This window comes from Solanum stenotomum, chromosome 9, assembly GCF_019186545.1.
Source record: "Solanum stenotomum isolate F172 chromosome 9, ASM1918654v1, whole genome shotgun sequence".
NCBI lineage: Eukaryota > Viridiplantae > Streptophyta > Magnoliopsida > Solanales > Solanaceae > Solanum > Solanum stenotomum.
Window position 1 is genome coordinate 42591071 of NC_064290.1, and position 14035 is coordinate 42605105.

The 14035-nt window shown below is 37.0% G+C and overlaps 2 protein-coding genes across 4 annotated transcripts in view; both read right to left on the minus strand.

Annotated features, from left to right (window-relative positions):
* LOC125877792 (lariat debranching enzyme) overlaps positions 1 to 14035 on the minus strand; it is a 200669-nt gene that overhangs the window by 153925 nt on the left and 32709 nt on the right. The window lies entirely within an intron of this gene.
* Positions 2047 to 14035, minus strand: part of LOC125877785 (nuclear pore complex protein NUP88) — a 44705-nt gene continuing 32716 nt past the window's right edge. For both annotated transcript variants that reach the window (XM_049559051.1, XM_049559052.1), the window contains 3 exons: positions 12034 to 12942; positions 3803 to 4052; positions 2047 to 2590 (listed from right to left, as the gene is read on the minus strand). In XM_049559051.1, coding sequence (XP_049415008.1) covers positions 2325 to 2590; positions 3803 to 4052; positions 12034 to 12942 — 1425 coding nt within the window. In that variant the 3' untranslated portion in view covers positions 2047 to 2324. The remainder of the gene's footprint in view (positions 2591 to 3802; positions 4053 to 12033; positions 12943 to 14035) is intronic.

Below are 14035 nucleotides of genomic sequence, written 5' to 3' on the forward strand. Positions count from 1 at the left end.
GGTAGAAAATTTTATTGATAATGTGGGTTTATCTTTTGATTTGTATTTGTAGGGAATTTCAAATTTATTCACTACATTGCAATATTATTTGATTTAGATTTCGTTTTTAAAGACATATGGAGGGATAGTCAAAATTCGGTGAAGTTTCTAATTATTAAACTATCTTCATTTATTGTGAAGTTTTGAACATATGTCTAGAAATATATGTAGAATTTGTATTTGACATATATAGTCTAGAAATGGAATTATAGAATTCTATTGATAATCATATGCTTGGCTGTATATAATATGAAGCAAATATAACTTATTTTTTCTCAATTATGTGCTATATAAAAAGGTACTAAAAAGCGCTCATTTAACCCTCTTAATTATATTAAATATGCAATGTTAAGAATTAAAAGGTCATTTCTCTAAATTTCATGTATAATTTAATGATTTTTATTTTTATTATTTTCACAACTTCTTATCATCCTAACCCCTAAAATAATTAATAATTATATTCATGACATTATTTGCTATTTCATATTCCTATAAAAAAAATAGAGACATTAATGATTATATTAGCCTCTTAAGTTGTTATGTATTCAATGCTTATTATATTCATATTTTAGTTGACTTGAAGAATAAGACGAAGGCTAGGGGTGTACAAAACCGAACCGAAAACCGAATCAAACCGCAAATCGAGTCAAACCAAGAAAAAAAACCCGACTAGTGGTTGGTTTGACTTGGTTTGGTATTGAAAAAAAAAACCCGACTATATTTGGGTTGGTTTGGTTTTAACTAAAAAAAGTCAACCCGAGACCAAACCAACCCGACATTATATATATAATTTTAAAATTTTATTTTATACATAAAAATATTTACTTTGATATAATTTTTAAATATTTCTTATACTTTTTCATAGTTTTTATCTTTTAATATATTATTTCAAGTTTGAAACTTAGAATTCTGAATGGTTCAATAAAGATTATAGTCTACAGATGTTGATAATTATAATAAAGCTTAAATCAAAATCAAATTAATACTAATGCAAAAAGAAAATCAATTCAACACTAAGAATGACAATAATATTGAATACTTGTTCTTTGATTTTACATTGGTTTAGACAATTCAAATACATAATCTAATTTTAATTTCCTTTAATATTTAGTCATGTAACTAATACTTATTAAACTTATTTTAGCATGATTTAGTACTTTTAAATTATGATCATGTTCATTATGACTTGTTAATTTGCAATATTTGTTTTACGCAATTTCATTATTATTATTTTTTTGTTGGATATGTTAGTGTCATTACTCATATCATATTTTGTGTTATTTTCTTAAGAAACACCTTAGATAGTTGTATTTTGGTAGGATTAAAGACATATTTGAAGTATAAGTAAATTATACGTTTGTATGAATATTTTACCGGAAAAACCCAAAAAAACCGGAGATTGAAAAACCCGAGTTTTATTGGTTTGGTTTGGTTTATAGATTTAAAAATTCGACACAAATGGTTTGATTTGATAATTGAAAAACCCAAACCAATCCGGTCATGTACACCCCCTATCGAAGGCTATTAAATTGTGATTGGTCTATGGGAGTGGAGTCAACAAGAGCTCGGAAGATTGTTCATTAATTTCATTTTTTTTCCTTTTATTTTTTAATGATGATTATGATCGTAAAAATGATGTTGCATTATTAACTTTTTTTTCCGTATGTTCTTTCTATATTTCCTCTTTATTTTATATTTTATATGAATTTCTGATTGTCGTAAATCTTCAAAATATCAAAGTCATAATTTAGTTGAAAGTTTACTCACTAATGACATACTTATAGATAGATAGAGATGGGGAGAAAGGAAGGGTTTAAAAAATTGTTATCTTATTATCTTTTAGACAAATTCACTATAGTTTGTGACATGGACAAATATATCAAAAAAGTATAAATATAACGGTTTTCTATTAGTATTTTTTCTGCAAAACTTGCTTTTAGTGTGGTTGATGATTACAGACTAGTTCATGGAGGTTTTTTTAGTTCAAATTCAAAACTGCATAAAATGTATGAAAAATCAACCTAAAACGGTGTGCTTAGGTTTAAATAAAAAACGAATAATCTGGGGGAAATTAATAAAAGGCCTAAAGCTACTTTCAATGCTCATGTCATTGATGTCTGCATATACAAATTGCTTTTGCACCAGTAACCTACTTCGATTCGTAATTTCAGTTAAGAGAATGATATAATTTTGGCAATAACACACTTACTAGTCACAAAGGCAATCAAGTTGGGTATCAACAACTTTTGACTTGTGCATCACAAGCAAATATCAACATATGATCATCAAGTGCCTATTTCACGGCCTTTCAGTGCCGATTCAACTACTTTAACCTTCTTTGCATTTTCACTGTTCACGACTGACAGCTTTTCAAGTGATGCTTTAAGCAGTGACATTTCATTTTCTTCGACATGCCTTATTCTCCTCACTGATACTTGTCGCTCTTCATTTGATCGGTTGGCCTGTAGAGAATGTGTGTATCTTTTCAACCTGGCATTTACTGCTTCAATAGAAGAGCGTAGAGCATCCAACTCCACTCCCCTAAATCTGTCTGTGTTATGTAAAAACATAATGTTCAGTTCCATGCGCAAAGATTAAAGACAGAAAAATTAATACTCAATACATACTTTTCCACCCAAGCTTACACCTTTTTCCTGTTTAAACACTAAAAGAATAAGATTCCTTTTACTATCCTAATAAACAAAATTATGTAGCTAACACCCCCGTCAGACCACTTTATCTCAGGATGAGTATTACACGCCACTCATACAGTGAGACACTATTTGACCATCATTACGGACCGCCCGCCCCATTTGTTTCAACATAAGAACCCTCGCTTCCTTTCAGACTCCACCCACAAGAAAAAGAAAAACACCAGTCGCAATCTGTCTGTACACCCTCAATTCTAGCAAAAAATCCCATTCAGCCATTAAAAAAATCTATACAGCCCTCACACGACCACCGATTTTCAACTTTAACCACCCCCCTTAATCCATCCCCATCCCCCACAAACTTATTGTTCTCTTCACTCAACTCACATTTTCTCTCTCTACCCACCAATCTGGCATCAGCTCGACACAAAAGAAAAAAGACATGACCACCATAAATGCCGCCAAACATCTCTGACCCCAGTAACTCCACTAGACTGGTTTGAGGTGGGATTGTTGAGGTCTTGAAAGCAGTGTGGTGGTCGAGAACAAAGGGTGTTGCCAGTGGTGGCGGTGGTGGTTTTGATGGAGGTGGAGAAGGAGGAGGTGCTGGGAATGAAAAACTCAAAAAAGGAGAGAAAAAAATCATAGAATAAAAAAGATAAGACTGTTGGATCATTTGAATTGATCTGGACAGTTGATTCTGCCTCAGTTTATTTTTTAAAATTTGAGGCTCTTAACACGATCAAAGAGTTGGAAACATAGTCTCTCATGTTTCCAAATCGTTGGGTATTAGCTAAGGAATTTTCAAATTAAGGTGGGTAAAGGGAACCCCCACCCTGAAGCCCCTCGTAAGGTGTGTAAACAAGAAATTTGGTGGAACTATCAGAGACATACAAATAACTCATTGGCCATTGTTAGGGCTTACAGGCCAGTCTCCATTAGGGGTTGGTTCTAGAGCATCCAGAGAGGTGGTGAAAATAGTCTGTTGGAAAAATGCAAAAGACTAGACATATGTACGTGCATTATATCAGTTTCTACACCATGATGAGCTAGCGTTCACAACAAACCAAAATAAAACTACATCAAACATTGGCATTCGATGAGCATATTACCAAGTTCAGACTTAAACTCGCGTTCAGCTTTAGATAGAGATCTCTTATGTGCTGCCGGCAGGTGTCTCAGGCTTTGCAAGCACTCTTCTAGCTCACCGTGAAACTGAACTGCATGCTCAACACGATCCTCGATGTTTTCCTGTTTCCTTTCAACTTCCAAAATCTTTTGCTGTGCTTTACATAATCGAGAATGCTGATCATCGAGGATCTTTTTTACATGAGGTGCATGATGTTGAAGCTCAAAGTACACCTGATAACAGAACAAAAGTACCGTTAGTTATAACATGAAGAGACCGCTCTACTGTCAAAAGAACTGATAAAAGAAAGAAAAATAAAGATTTTCTTTTGATTCTGACCCAAGTGAGAAATGAGGAGGAAGAGGGCATAGAACCAAAGGATTAAATTCTTCTTCCGTCCAAAGCAATGCACAGTTGAAATTTGAAATACATCCTCAGATGATAGGGGAACTAACAACACCATCATTACAAGAAAACTGCTAACAATTCATATAAAAATGGCTTCCACTCAATCTTTTTTAATAATTAAATTGCATATTATGAAATGGAGGGGTGGGAACTCCATTTACAAGGCATATAGAAATATCTATGCAACATGCTCCACAGAAATGAAGTAGCATCCAACAGATGCATCTGATCATCTACGTAAAGAACCCCATCCTGGCCACAAGATGGTCTGCTTGTGTCATTTAGGAACAGAAGACTATTTGCAGAATAATGTTTTAAATCAATCAAATTGCGCAACTGAATTCCATTGAATCAATAACCAGAAGTAGAAGAAATTGAAAATCTGCAGAAGATGTGAGGTAAATAAGTGGGTGGCTCTATTGTGATCTGGTCCATTACTCATCTTTCCAGCTCATCAGTGCTATTTCCGTCATTATGTTAAGAACTGTTAGAATAGGAATAGGAATCCTTATTGGAAAAGGATTCTAATGTAGTGTCTATAAATAGGGTCTTTATGTAACAATTTAGATACACCATTCAATAATATTCTAGTCTATATTTCTCATATGATATCAGAGCATTGGTGAGAAACTTCCAAGTCACCATGTCAAATTTTGGTGACGGTTAGGGCTGATCTGTGTCATCTTTCATTCTGAAGGTATTGTGCGAAAACCAACACCATCAAGAGGCTCAGGAATCTCAGGCGACCAAACCCCAGCCGGAACCACCGGAAAACAACCCCTCACGCACTCTCACATGCCGTTCGAAAGTGGAAATTTTACGGCGATATCTGGATCACGCGCCGGCGTGTGAGGGCTGCTCCGGTCATTATTTTTGAACTATTTTTTTTTCTGTTGGGGTGGTCCAGTATTTCTGATCCAAACCCATCCAGTTTTCTCCAGATCCGATCGCTGGAATTAGGATTCCGGCAATTTCCAAGCAGTTTCCGGCAAGTTCCCGGCAAAATCAGAATTTCCAGGCAGTTTCCAAGCACTGTAGGCAGATTCCGGCAATTTCCAGAGGTTTCTTACTATTTTCGAGTTAAATTTTGAAAAAATGTCTTTGGTTCAGTTTTTGGCACCAAAAATACGGGGATTGGAAGTTCAAGCCCTATAATCACTTCAGAACCATTAATAGGAAGTTCAAACTATTTAGCTTAGGCTTCCTCAGTTGAGTTGTGGTGCAAGGGTCAAGGTGTTCAAGATCAATTAACAAACAATGTTTTTGTGGTAGATGAAAAGACAATCTAGTGATGAGGATGCAAAAGCCAAAGCACAATGGGAGAAAGTGGATGCTCAATTATGTAGTCTCCTATGGCGCTCTATTGATTCAAAGTTGATGACCTTGTTTTGCCCATTCCAGACATGTTATTTAGTTTGGAAAAAAGCACGTGCTTTATACACTAATGACATATCTCGATTCTATGATGTGATATCTCGGATAACCAACTTAAAGAAACAAGAATCCAACATGTCTACTTACTTGGGACAGGTATAGGCAGTGATGGAGGAATTTGAAACCTTGATGCCAGTCACTACAAACGTGAAAAGCAACAAGAGCATAGATAGACATTATTTCTAGTTCTCACACTTGGACTTCCTACTGAACATAATTATGTGCGTGACCAGATTCTAGCCAGTCCTACGGTTCCTACAATTGATGAATTATTCTCTCGTCTACTTCATCTTGTTGTGCCTCCTAGTCACAAAGTAGTTTCATCACCCACTGTTGACTCATCTATTCTCGCATCTCAAACTATAGAAAAACAAACATATAAGTCTATGGACAATTGGCGAGGAGGACATTTTGGGAAACCTCGATCCAAGTGTAGTTATTGTCATAAAATTGGACACACTCGTGACATATGTTATACTTTGCATGGTCCACCACCCAGCTATGATCCTATTGCTCTAAAGGAATATAATGAATTCCTTCGAAATATCTCCACAAGTACTGTATGTTGCTCAGCCTCAGCCTGATCAACCATCCAATAATGCTCTTATTACTCAGACAGAATATGATGAGTTCCTTCAGTATCGAGCAAGTCAGAAAACACCTCCGCAAGTAGCTTCGGTTGCTCAACCTAATGTTTCTGTTGTGGGTAATTCTTTTGCTTGTGTTTCATAGTCTAGTACACTTGGATCATGGGTAATGGACTCAGGCGCTTCTAATCATATTTTTGGTAACAAATCACTTTGGTCCGGTATTGTTTATTCACAATCTCTTCCTCCTATCGCTTTAGCCAATGGAATCCAAACAAAACCAAAAAGGGTTGGAAAAGCCAAGCCCCTATCTTCTGTCACTCTAGATTTTGTTCTTTATGCCCCTAGTTCTCCCTTTTAATCTGGCATCTATTAGTCGTTTGACACATGCCCTACGTTGTAGCATAACATTTTTTGATATTTTTTTCTCATGCAGGACCGCAATACGGGACAAATGATTGGCACAGGACATGAATCACAAGGCCTTTACTATCTCACCTCTTCAAATTCCTTCATAGCATCCTCCATTACAGATCCTCCAGACCTAATCCACAAATTTTTGGGACATCCGAGTTTATCCAAGCAACAAAAGATGGTGTCTAGTTTGACTAGTTTATCCACATTAGATTGTGAGTCGTGTCAACTTGGGAAACACACTCGTGCTGCATTTTCACGTAGTACTGAGGGTCATTTAGAGTATATTTTTTCATTAGTTCATTATGGTATTTGGGGTCCTAGTAGAGTCGGTTTAACCTTAGGATTTCGTTATTTTCTTAGTTTCATTGATGATTATTCAATATGCACTTGGGTTTTCTTAATGAAAGATCGTTCTGATTTATTTTCTATATTCAAAAGTTTCTTTGCTGAAATACAAATTAGCTAGGTGTTTCTATTCGTACTTTTTGTAGTGATAATGCCTTAGATATACTTATCTTCCCAATTCAGGAGTTTATGACTCACCGAGGCATTATTCACCGGACTACTTGTCCATACACCCCTCAACGGAACGGTGTAGCAGAGAGGAAGTATAGGCATCTCACTGAGATGGCTCGTACCCTTCTCCTTGAATCCCATCTTCCGCTGCATTTTTAGGGAGATGCAGTCCTTACGTCTTGTTATTTAATAAATAGAATGCCCTTATCCTCAATTCAAAATCAGGTTCCACATTCCATACTATTTCCTCAATCACATATCTACTCTATCCCCCCTAGTGTCTTTGGGAGCACTGTTTTATTCATAACTTAGCCCCAGGAAAAGATAAATTGGCCCCTCATGCCCTCAAATGTGTTTTTCTTGGTTACTCTCAAGTTCAAAAAGGGTATCATTGCTATTCACATGATCTTCATCGATACCTTATGTCCGCCAATGTCACATTCTTTGAATCTAATCCTTACTGTACATCTTCTGATCATTCTTGATGTATCTAGTCTTACCCATACCTCAGGTTTTACCCAGTGTTTTGGACAGCGAGAGGCGACAAGGGCCTGCCTCGCCACGCGGCGAGGCGCTCGCCTATTTGAATTGAGGCGCCAATTAATACAAAAAATGTAAATTATTTAATTGCATATATAAATATCCTAAATCTCAATAACAATAACATTCATTAGCAATGTCCCTCTTTTTGTTAGCATCTGACGACATTGAATTCACTATTATGGACAAATAAATACTATATTAATTAGTATAAAACTAAATTAAGTAGAGAAGAAATAATTATAGAAGGATTAAATTATTATTTTTTAAAATATAGGCAGACTCCAGCCCAGTGATACCACAGAAGTACAGAACCAAGCATAGTCTCAAACTCTAAATACTGAAAAACAGAGTAGTTCCACCCAAAAAAAATAAAATAGAGTAGTTCCACCAAAAAAAAACCGAGTAGAGACTAGAGAGTAGAGAAGAAGAGAAGAACTAGAGATAAGATTTCATACCTGAGAAGGAGCAGTAGTTGCGATTGCGATTCGCGAAGAAGAAGTCTCCACGAAGGAGCAGCAATCGCGAAATAGGAGGAGAAGAGGAGGAGCGTCTTGTGAAGGTCAAGTTTGCAAAAATACCCAAAAAAAACCCTAATTTTGGCTTTTATTTATTAAGTCAGACCTTAAAAAACATAAAAAAATAAAAAGGCGATGCCTATTGCATCGCCACACCACGTCATCTTACGCCTTTCTGTCGCCATGGCACGCCTTTTTGAAGTCGCCTCGCCTTGCCGGAAAAAGGCGATGACCCCTTGCCTCGCCTCGCCTTGTTGCCAAAGGCTAAAGGCAAGCGCCTTTCATAATGCTAGTTTTACCTGTACCGACTTTTGAGAAATCTACAATTACTTCTACATCTCCCATTGTAGTGCCATCTCTCCTGACTTATCATCGTTGTCCGCGTCCAGCACCAGTCCCATATGATTCATGTCATGCATCGGACCCTGCTCCTACTGCGGACTTTCCTCCTCCGAGCCAACCGCTTGAACTTCAAAAAGGTATACAATCCACTTGAAATGCTAACCCACATTATCCTTGAGTTATCATCGTCTATCATCACCCCATTATGCCTTTGTATCGTCTGTCGTTTATTTCTATTCCTAAGACTACAGGTGAAGCACTTTCTCATTCTGGATGGAGGCAAGCTATGGTTGATGAGATGTTTGCTTTGCATAAGAGTGGTACTTGGGAGCTGCTCTCTTTTCCTGTAGGTAAATCTACTATTGGTTGCCATTGGGTTTATGCAGTCGAAATTGGTCCAGCTGGTCAAGTTGATCGACTTAAAGCTCATCTTGTTGCTAAAGGGTATACTCAGATATTTGGGCTAGATTACAGTTACATTTTTGCTCGTGTGGCTAAAATAGCATATGTCTGTCTTTTTCTATCTATGGTTGTCTTCGGCATTGGCCTCTTTAGCAGTTGGACATTAAGAATGTTTTTCTGCATTGTGATCTTGAGGAAGAAGTCTATATAGAGCAACCACCTAGTTTTGTATGTCGATTGCGTAGGTCCCTCTATGGTCTAAAATAGTCTCCTCGGGCCTGGTTTGGAAAGTTCAGCACAGTAATTAAGCAGTTTGGCATGACTCGAAGTGGAGCTGATCACTTTGTGTTCTATTGGCATTCTGCACCAAATCTGTGTATCTATTTGGTTGTTTACGTTAATGATATTGTTATCACTGTAATGATCAAGACGGTATCACCAATTTGAAGCAACATCTCTTTAAGCATTTCCAAACTAAAGACCTTGGCAGATTGAAGTATTTTCTAGTTATTGAGGTTGTTCAGTCTAGATTAGGTATTGTTATTTCTCAACGCAAGTATGCCCTAAACATTCTTAAGGAGACAGGAATGATGGGATGTAGACCTATTGACACTCCTATGGATCCGAATGTTAAACTCCTTCCCGGACGGGGGAGCCACTTAGTAATCCAAAAAGGTATAGACGGCTAGTTGGAAAGTTGAATTATCTCACAGTGACTAGACCTAGACCTGACATCTCTTTTCCTGTGAGTGTTGTAAGTCAGTGTATGACTTTCCCTTATGATAGTCATTGGGATGCAGTTGTTCGTATTCTGCGATATATAAAGTTAGCTCATGGTAAAGGACTAACTTCGAGGATCAAGGCCACGAGCATATCACTGGATATAAAAACGCTGATTGGGCAGGATTACCCTAATATAGATGTTCGACATTCAGATATTGTGTTTTAGTAGGAGGTAATTTGGTGTCGTGGAAGAGTAAGAAACAGAGTGTGGTTGCTCGATCTAGGGCAGAATCAGAATATCCAGCAATGGCTGCTGCAACTTGTGAGCTAGTTTGGATCAAACAGTTGTTGAGAGACCTAAATATTGGCGAAATCGATCAGATGGAACTTGTGTGTGATAATCAAGCAGCCCTTCATATCTCATCAAATCATGTGTTTCATGAAAGGACTAAGCATATTGAGATTGACTGTCACTTTGTCAGAGAAAAGATACTCCCAGGAGATATTGTTACAAAATTTGTGAAGTCAAATGATCAACTTGTAGATATCTTCACCAAGTCTTTCACCGGTCCTCGTATTAGTAACATTTGTAACAAGCTAGGTACATATGATTTGTATGCACCAGCTTGATGGGGAGTGTTAGAATACGAATAGGAATCTTAGTTGGAAAAGGATTCTAATGTAGTGTCTACAAATAGGGTCTTTATGTAACAATTTAGATACACAATTCAATAATATTCTAGTCTATATTTCTCACAGGAACAAAAAGGGGTTGGTCCATCTCTGCTTCCATTGGTATGAAATTTAAGAGTTAGCAAGCATACCTTAGGTCAGCATTTTCTTAGTTCCGACAACTATATTTATTTGGGAATTCCAACTTCTCCAAAGCTGGCCATAGGACGACATCCAGAGAACAGAGTTGGGCCATTGTCTATTTCAGACAATGCTATTTCTCGCTCTCTCTTTTTTGGTATAAGGACTTTTTCTCGCTCCTATTGTGAGTCCATCCCAAATTTAAATATCGAAGCTCTAATTTCCTACCTCTATGTTAATGGTCAGCGGGATCCCTTTCTCGATTTTCTTTCTCTATTTCTTGCCTATCTGAAAGGGCAGTTCTGGAATATCCAAACTCAGAAATCCCTTTTTTTCAAAAGGTGTGGAAAGCATTTTTATCCTTCAGTGATGCGGAAAAGGCCACCAATCTGATAGACATGTTTTGGTGCAGCTCTGTTCCAACTGTATGTGATAGTCGGATACTACTGCTTGAGAGAAAGCCTCTTCCTGTTTATGAATCACTCTCCCATCATAATCCTCTCAACCAACACCTTCAGAAGCTAGTTTTAAGACATTGCGGATCCACTCTAGATTTTGTCCATCAATCATCATCCTACTCATAAATTATCTTTGCCACTCCAAGTGAGTTTGAACCATGACAGCTTTCCCGTGGTCTATTGTTTGGGAAGTCTTCAATCCAGCAACAAAGGAGGTTTTCCTTTGCTTTATTACCTTTAGAGTATTATTCCAGTCTCATCTTCACATACCAAGTTTATGTTACTACGATCGAATTGAGTTGACAAAAGTTGCTAAAAAGGATGTTAAAAGGTGTGGATTGACGTGAGGTGGTGGATTTAAAGATGTTTTTTGGGACTAAAGTTGGTTGGAAACAGTGTACTGCCAGAAATCTAGAGAGGAATTTCTTTCTCTACTCTTCCCGTAACTGAAAAAAATATAGCATGATGAACATTCTAGAACTACGAAATACATGGTAGATATGGCAGTTCAACTACAAAAAGCCACTCCAATGTATGAAAAGAAATGGATAATTTTAGAGAAATTTTGGACCAGACATGTTACAGGAGGTACATGGTTAAGCAATTTTAAAAATGACAGAAAGCATTACTCCCTCTGTCAATTTATGTGACTTAATTTCCTTTTTAGTTGATCCCAAAAAGAATGACACATTTCTATATTAAGTTATAATTTAACTTTAAAATGTCTATTTTACCCTTAATGAAATGATTTATAGCCACATAAATTTCTATCATTCATTTTAGACCACAAGTTTTAAAAGTCTTCGTTTCTTTCTTAAACTCCGTGCGAAGTCAAACTACCTCATATAAAATGGGACAAAGGGAGTATGTCATAAAAGAATATTGCCACCAAAACTTTCACTAGCAGATAAAATAAGGCACACCCCTTGTCCCCTCCGAGGAGGATTTATGAAGACTTATAGATTATAAGACAATATCTAACAAAAAAAAGAGAGCCCAACAGGAAAAAGTCACATCTCAAATCAGAATTATAGCATACGAACAGCAGAATGTTACCTTGTGGGCATATTCCACATAGTTTTCATGAAAAAGCTTGAAATATTGATGAAGGGTTGATCGGCCTTCAATTGAATCCGCAGCAACTGAGCGCAAATGAGGTGATGAAGGGGGCAAAAGAACTACCCTGGGTCCAGTAAGGAGCTCTTTGCTTATGATAGTAGAATCTGTATCTTTTGGCACTTCTGCACCTATGAGTTTGTTAACCTTATCAATAATTGGGGGAAGAAGTGTATTCCAAGTCTCCATCTCAACCACTATACACTCATTAGAAGGGGTAAGACCCACAATCCATGAATCTCCAAAAGAATCTGATAGAGCCAAGAAACCAGAAAGTGGGATGGCTGAGGATGCTTCTCCTTGGAAAGTGCTAAGAACAGGATGCACAGAGGGACTTCTCATCATGTCTTCTTTGCCACGAGTCTGATTAGTGAAAGGCAAAAAGTGCAACACTACTGAATCAACTCCTCCTTCATGAAGGCAATATATTCTTTCTGAAATAATGGGATCAACAAACATTGATAAAACAGAACTGCTTCTTCTGGGCAGAGCTAAATCTACAATAGCCAACCTCAAAAGAGGAGGTGGATGCCCCAACCATAAAGTATGATCTGGTGGCAGATCAAGCTTCAAAATGGAGGTGTCACTTGACAATGACTCACAAATCATTGCAAGGCCAACTATACTATCAGTTGAATCCACACATACCCGAGGTGGACTACCAACCTTCCAGACAGGCTGTACTTCATCAGCTAAAGCATCTATCTGCAACTGCCCCCTACTCCAAGCAGTTACTAGGATAGAATCTTTGCTAACTAAATCATAAAGAAAACTGACAGCACGCCCTTCACAAACTGGAGGATGAACTGAGTCATCTTCAACACCATGACTTACTTTACGTAAAGGTCCCTGCAAGTGAAGCCAGTGTTACAACATAAGGTGTCACATAGTTGGAAAGAGAATCAAGCAAAGCTATCTCTTCTGGAAAACAGCTCCATAATATAACCAAAACATAAACCAGCACACAAAAGTGTTTTGTAATGACTGAAAATAACCTTGTTTCCTTCATAAAGAGAAACAACAATAGCAGTGCAGTGTATAATTGCAATTTCACGTACACTTTCTCCCTTCAAGAAAAGGAGAATGCAGTGCTCATCTAATCAAGCTTATAGTGGTATTTGTTACAGCATAAAAAGGATAAGAAAGAGAACTGGAATGAGGCCCCTCTGCACACAGAAATGGAAGTTCGGCGGATTTCTTTCTGAGTAGATGCATGGAAGAGAAAATAGAGTTATTTCTGTTGAAATAAGTCTCAATTGGTTTCACCATGTTTTCCACCACAACTTGTAGTCTAAAGTTTCTAAAACTTGTCCAGTCTGGACTCCTTCACCAATACACTAGTAACTAAGACAGAATAAGAGTATCTCATCCAACAAGACAAGGTGTTAGTCAAAAAATTCAATGCACTAGGTAATAAGGACAGACGGGAAAGACTTTCTACTGTATCTTGCTTCTTTCTAGCGCGATCCAGTCGGAAACCAATGCCAATATATTTTTCTCCCGTGTATGTTCAACTGAAGGGTAGACAACTATTTTGTCCTCTTCTCCTACATGCATCAATATCAATAAATCTTCTATTTGTTAACAATATTACAACTTGCAACATTTAATACTGCCATGTTACTGTCATCGTTTATCCCAATTTAAAAAAGGGGGCAGGCACATAGAAGCCTTCTTCCTTCATATTCTGAAACTCAAATTAATGTTGGTTTGTGAAGAAGTTCAAGGTAAATGGTGCCCGATGAAGTCCATCTAGTGACTGCTATATCTAACATGCATGGTAAACACAACAATAATATTGAAAAAAATAGTTTTGATTGTGTTAATTAATTAGCACAACTTTAGGGAACTTTATTTTTCCTTTTCCTAGCGTAATTACAGGAATATAATATTTTCTTTTATTGAATTTGACTTCTTTCCTTAATTAGTTAGGATTCATTTA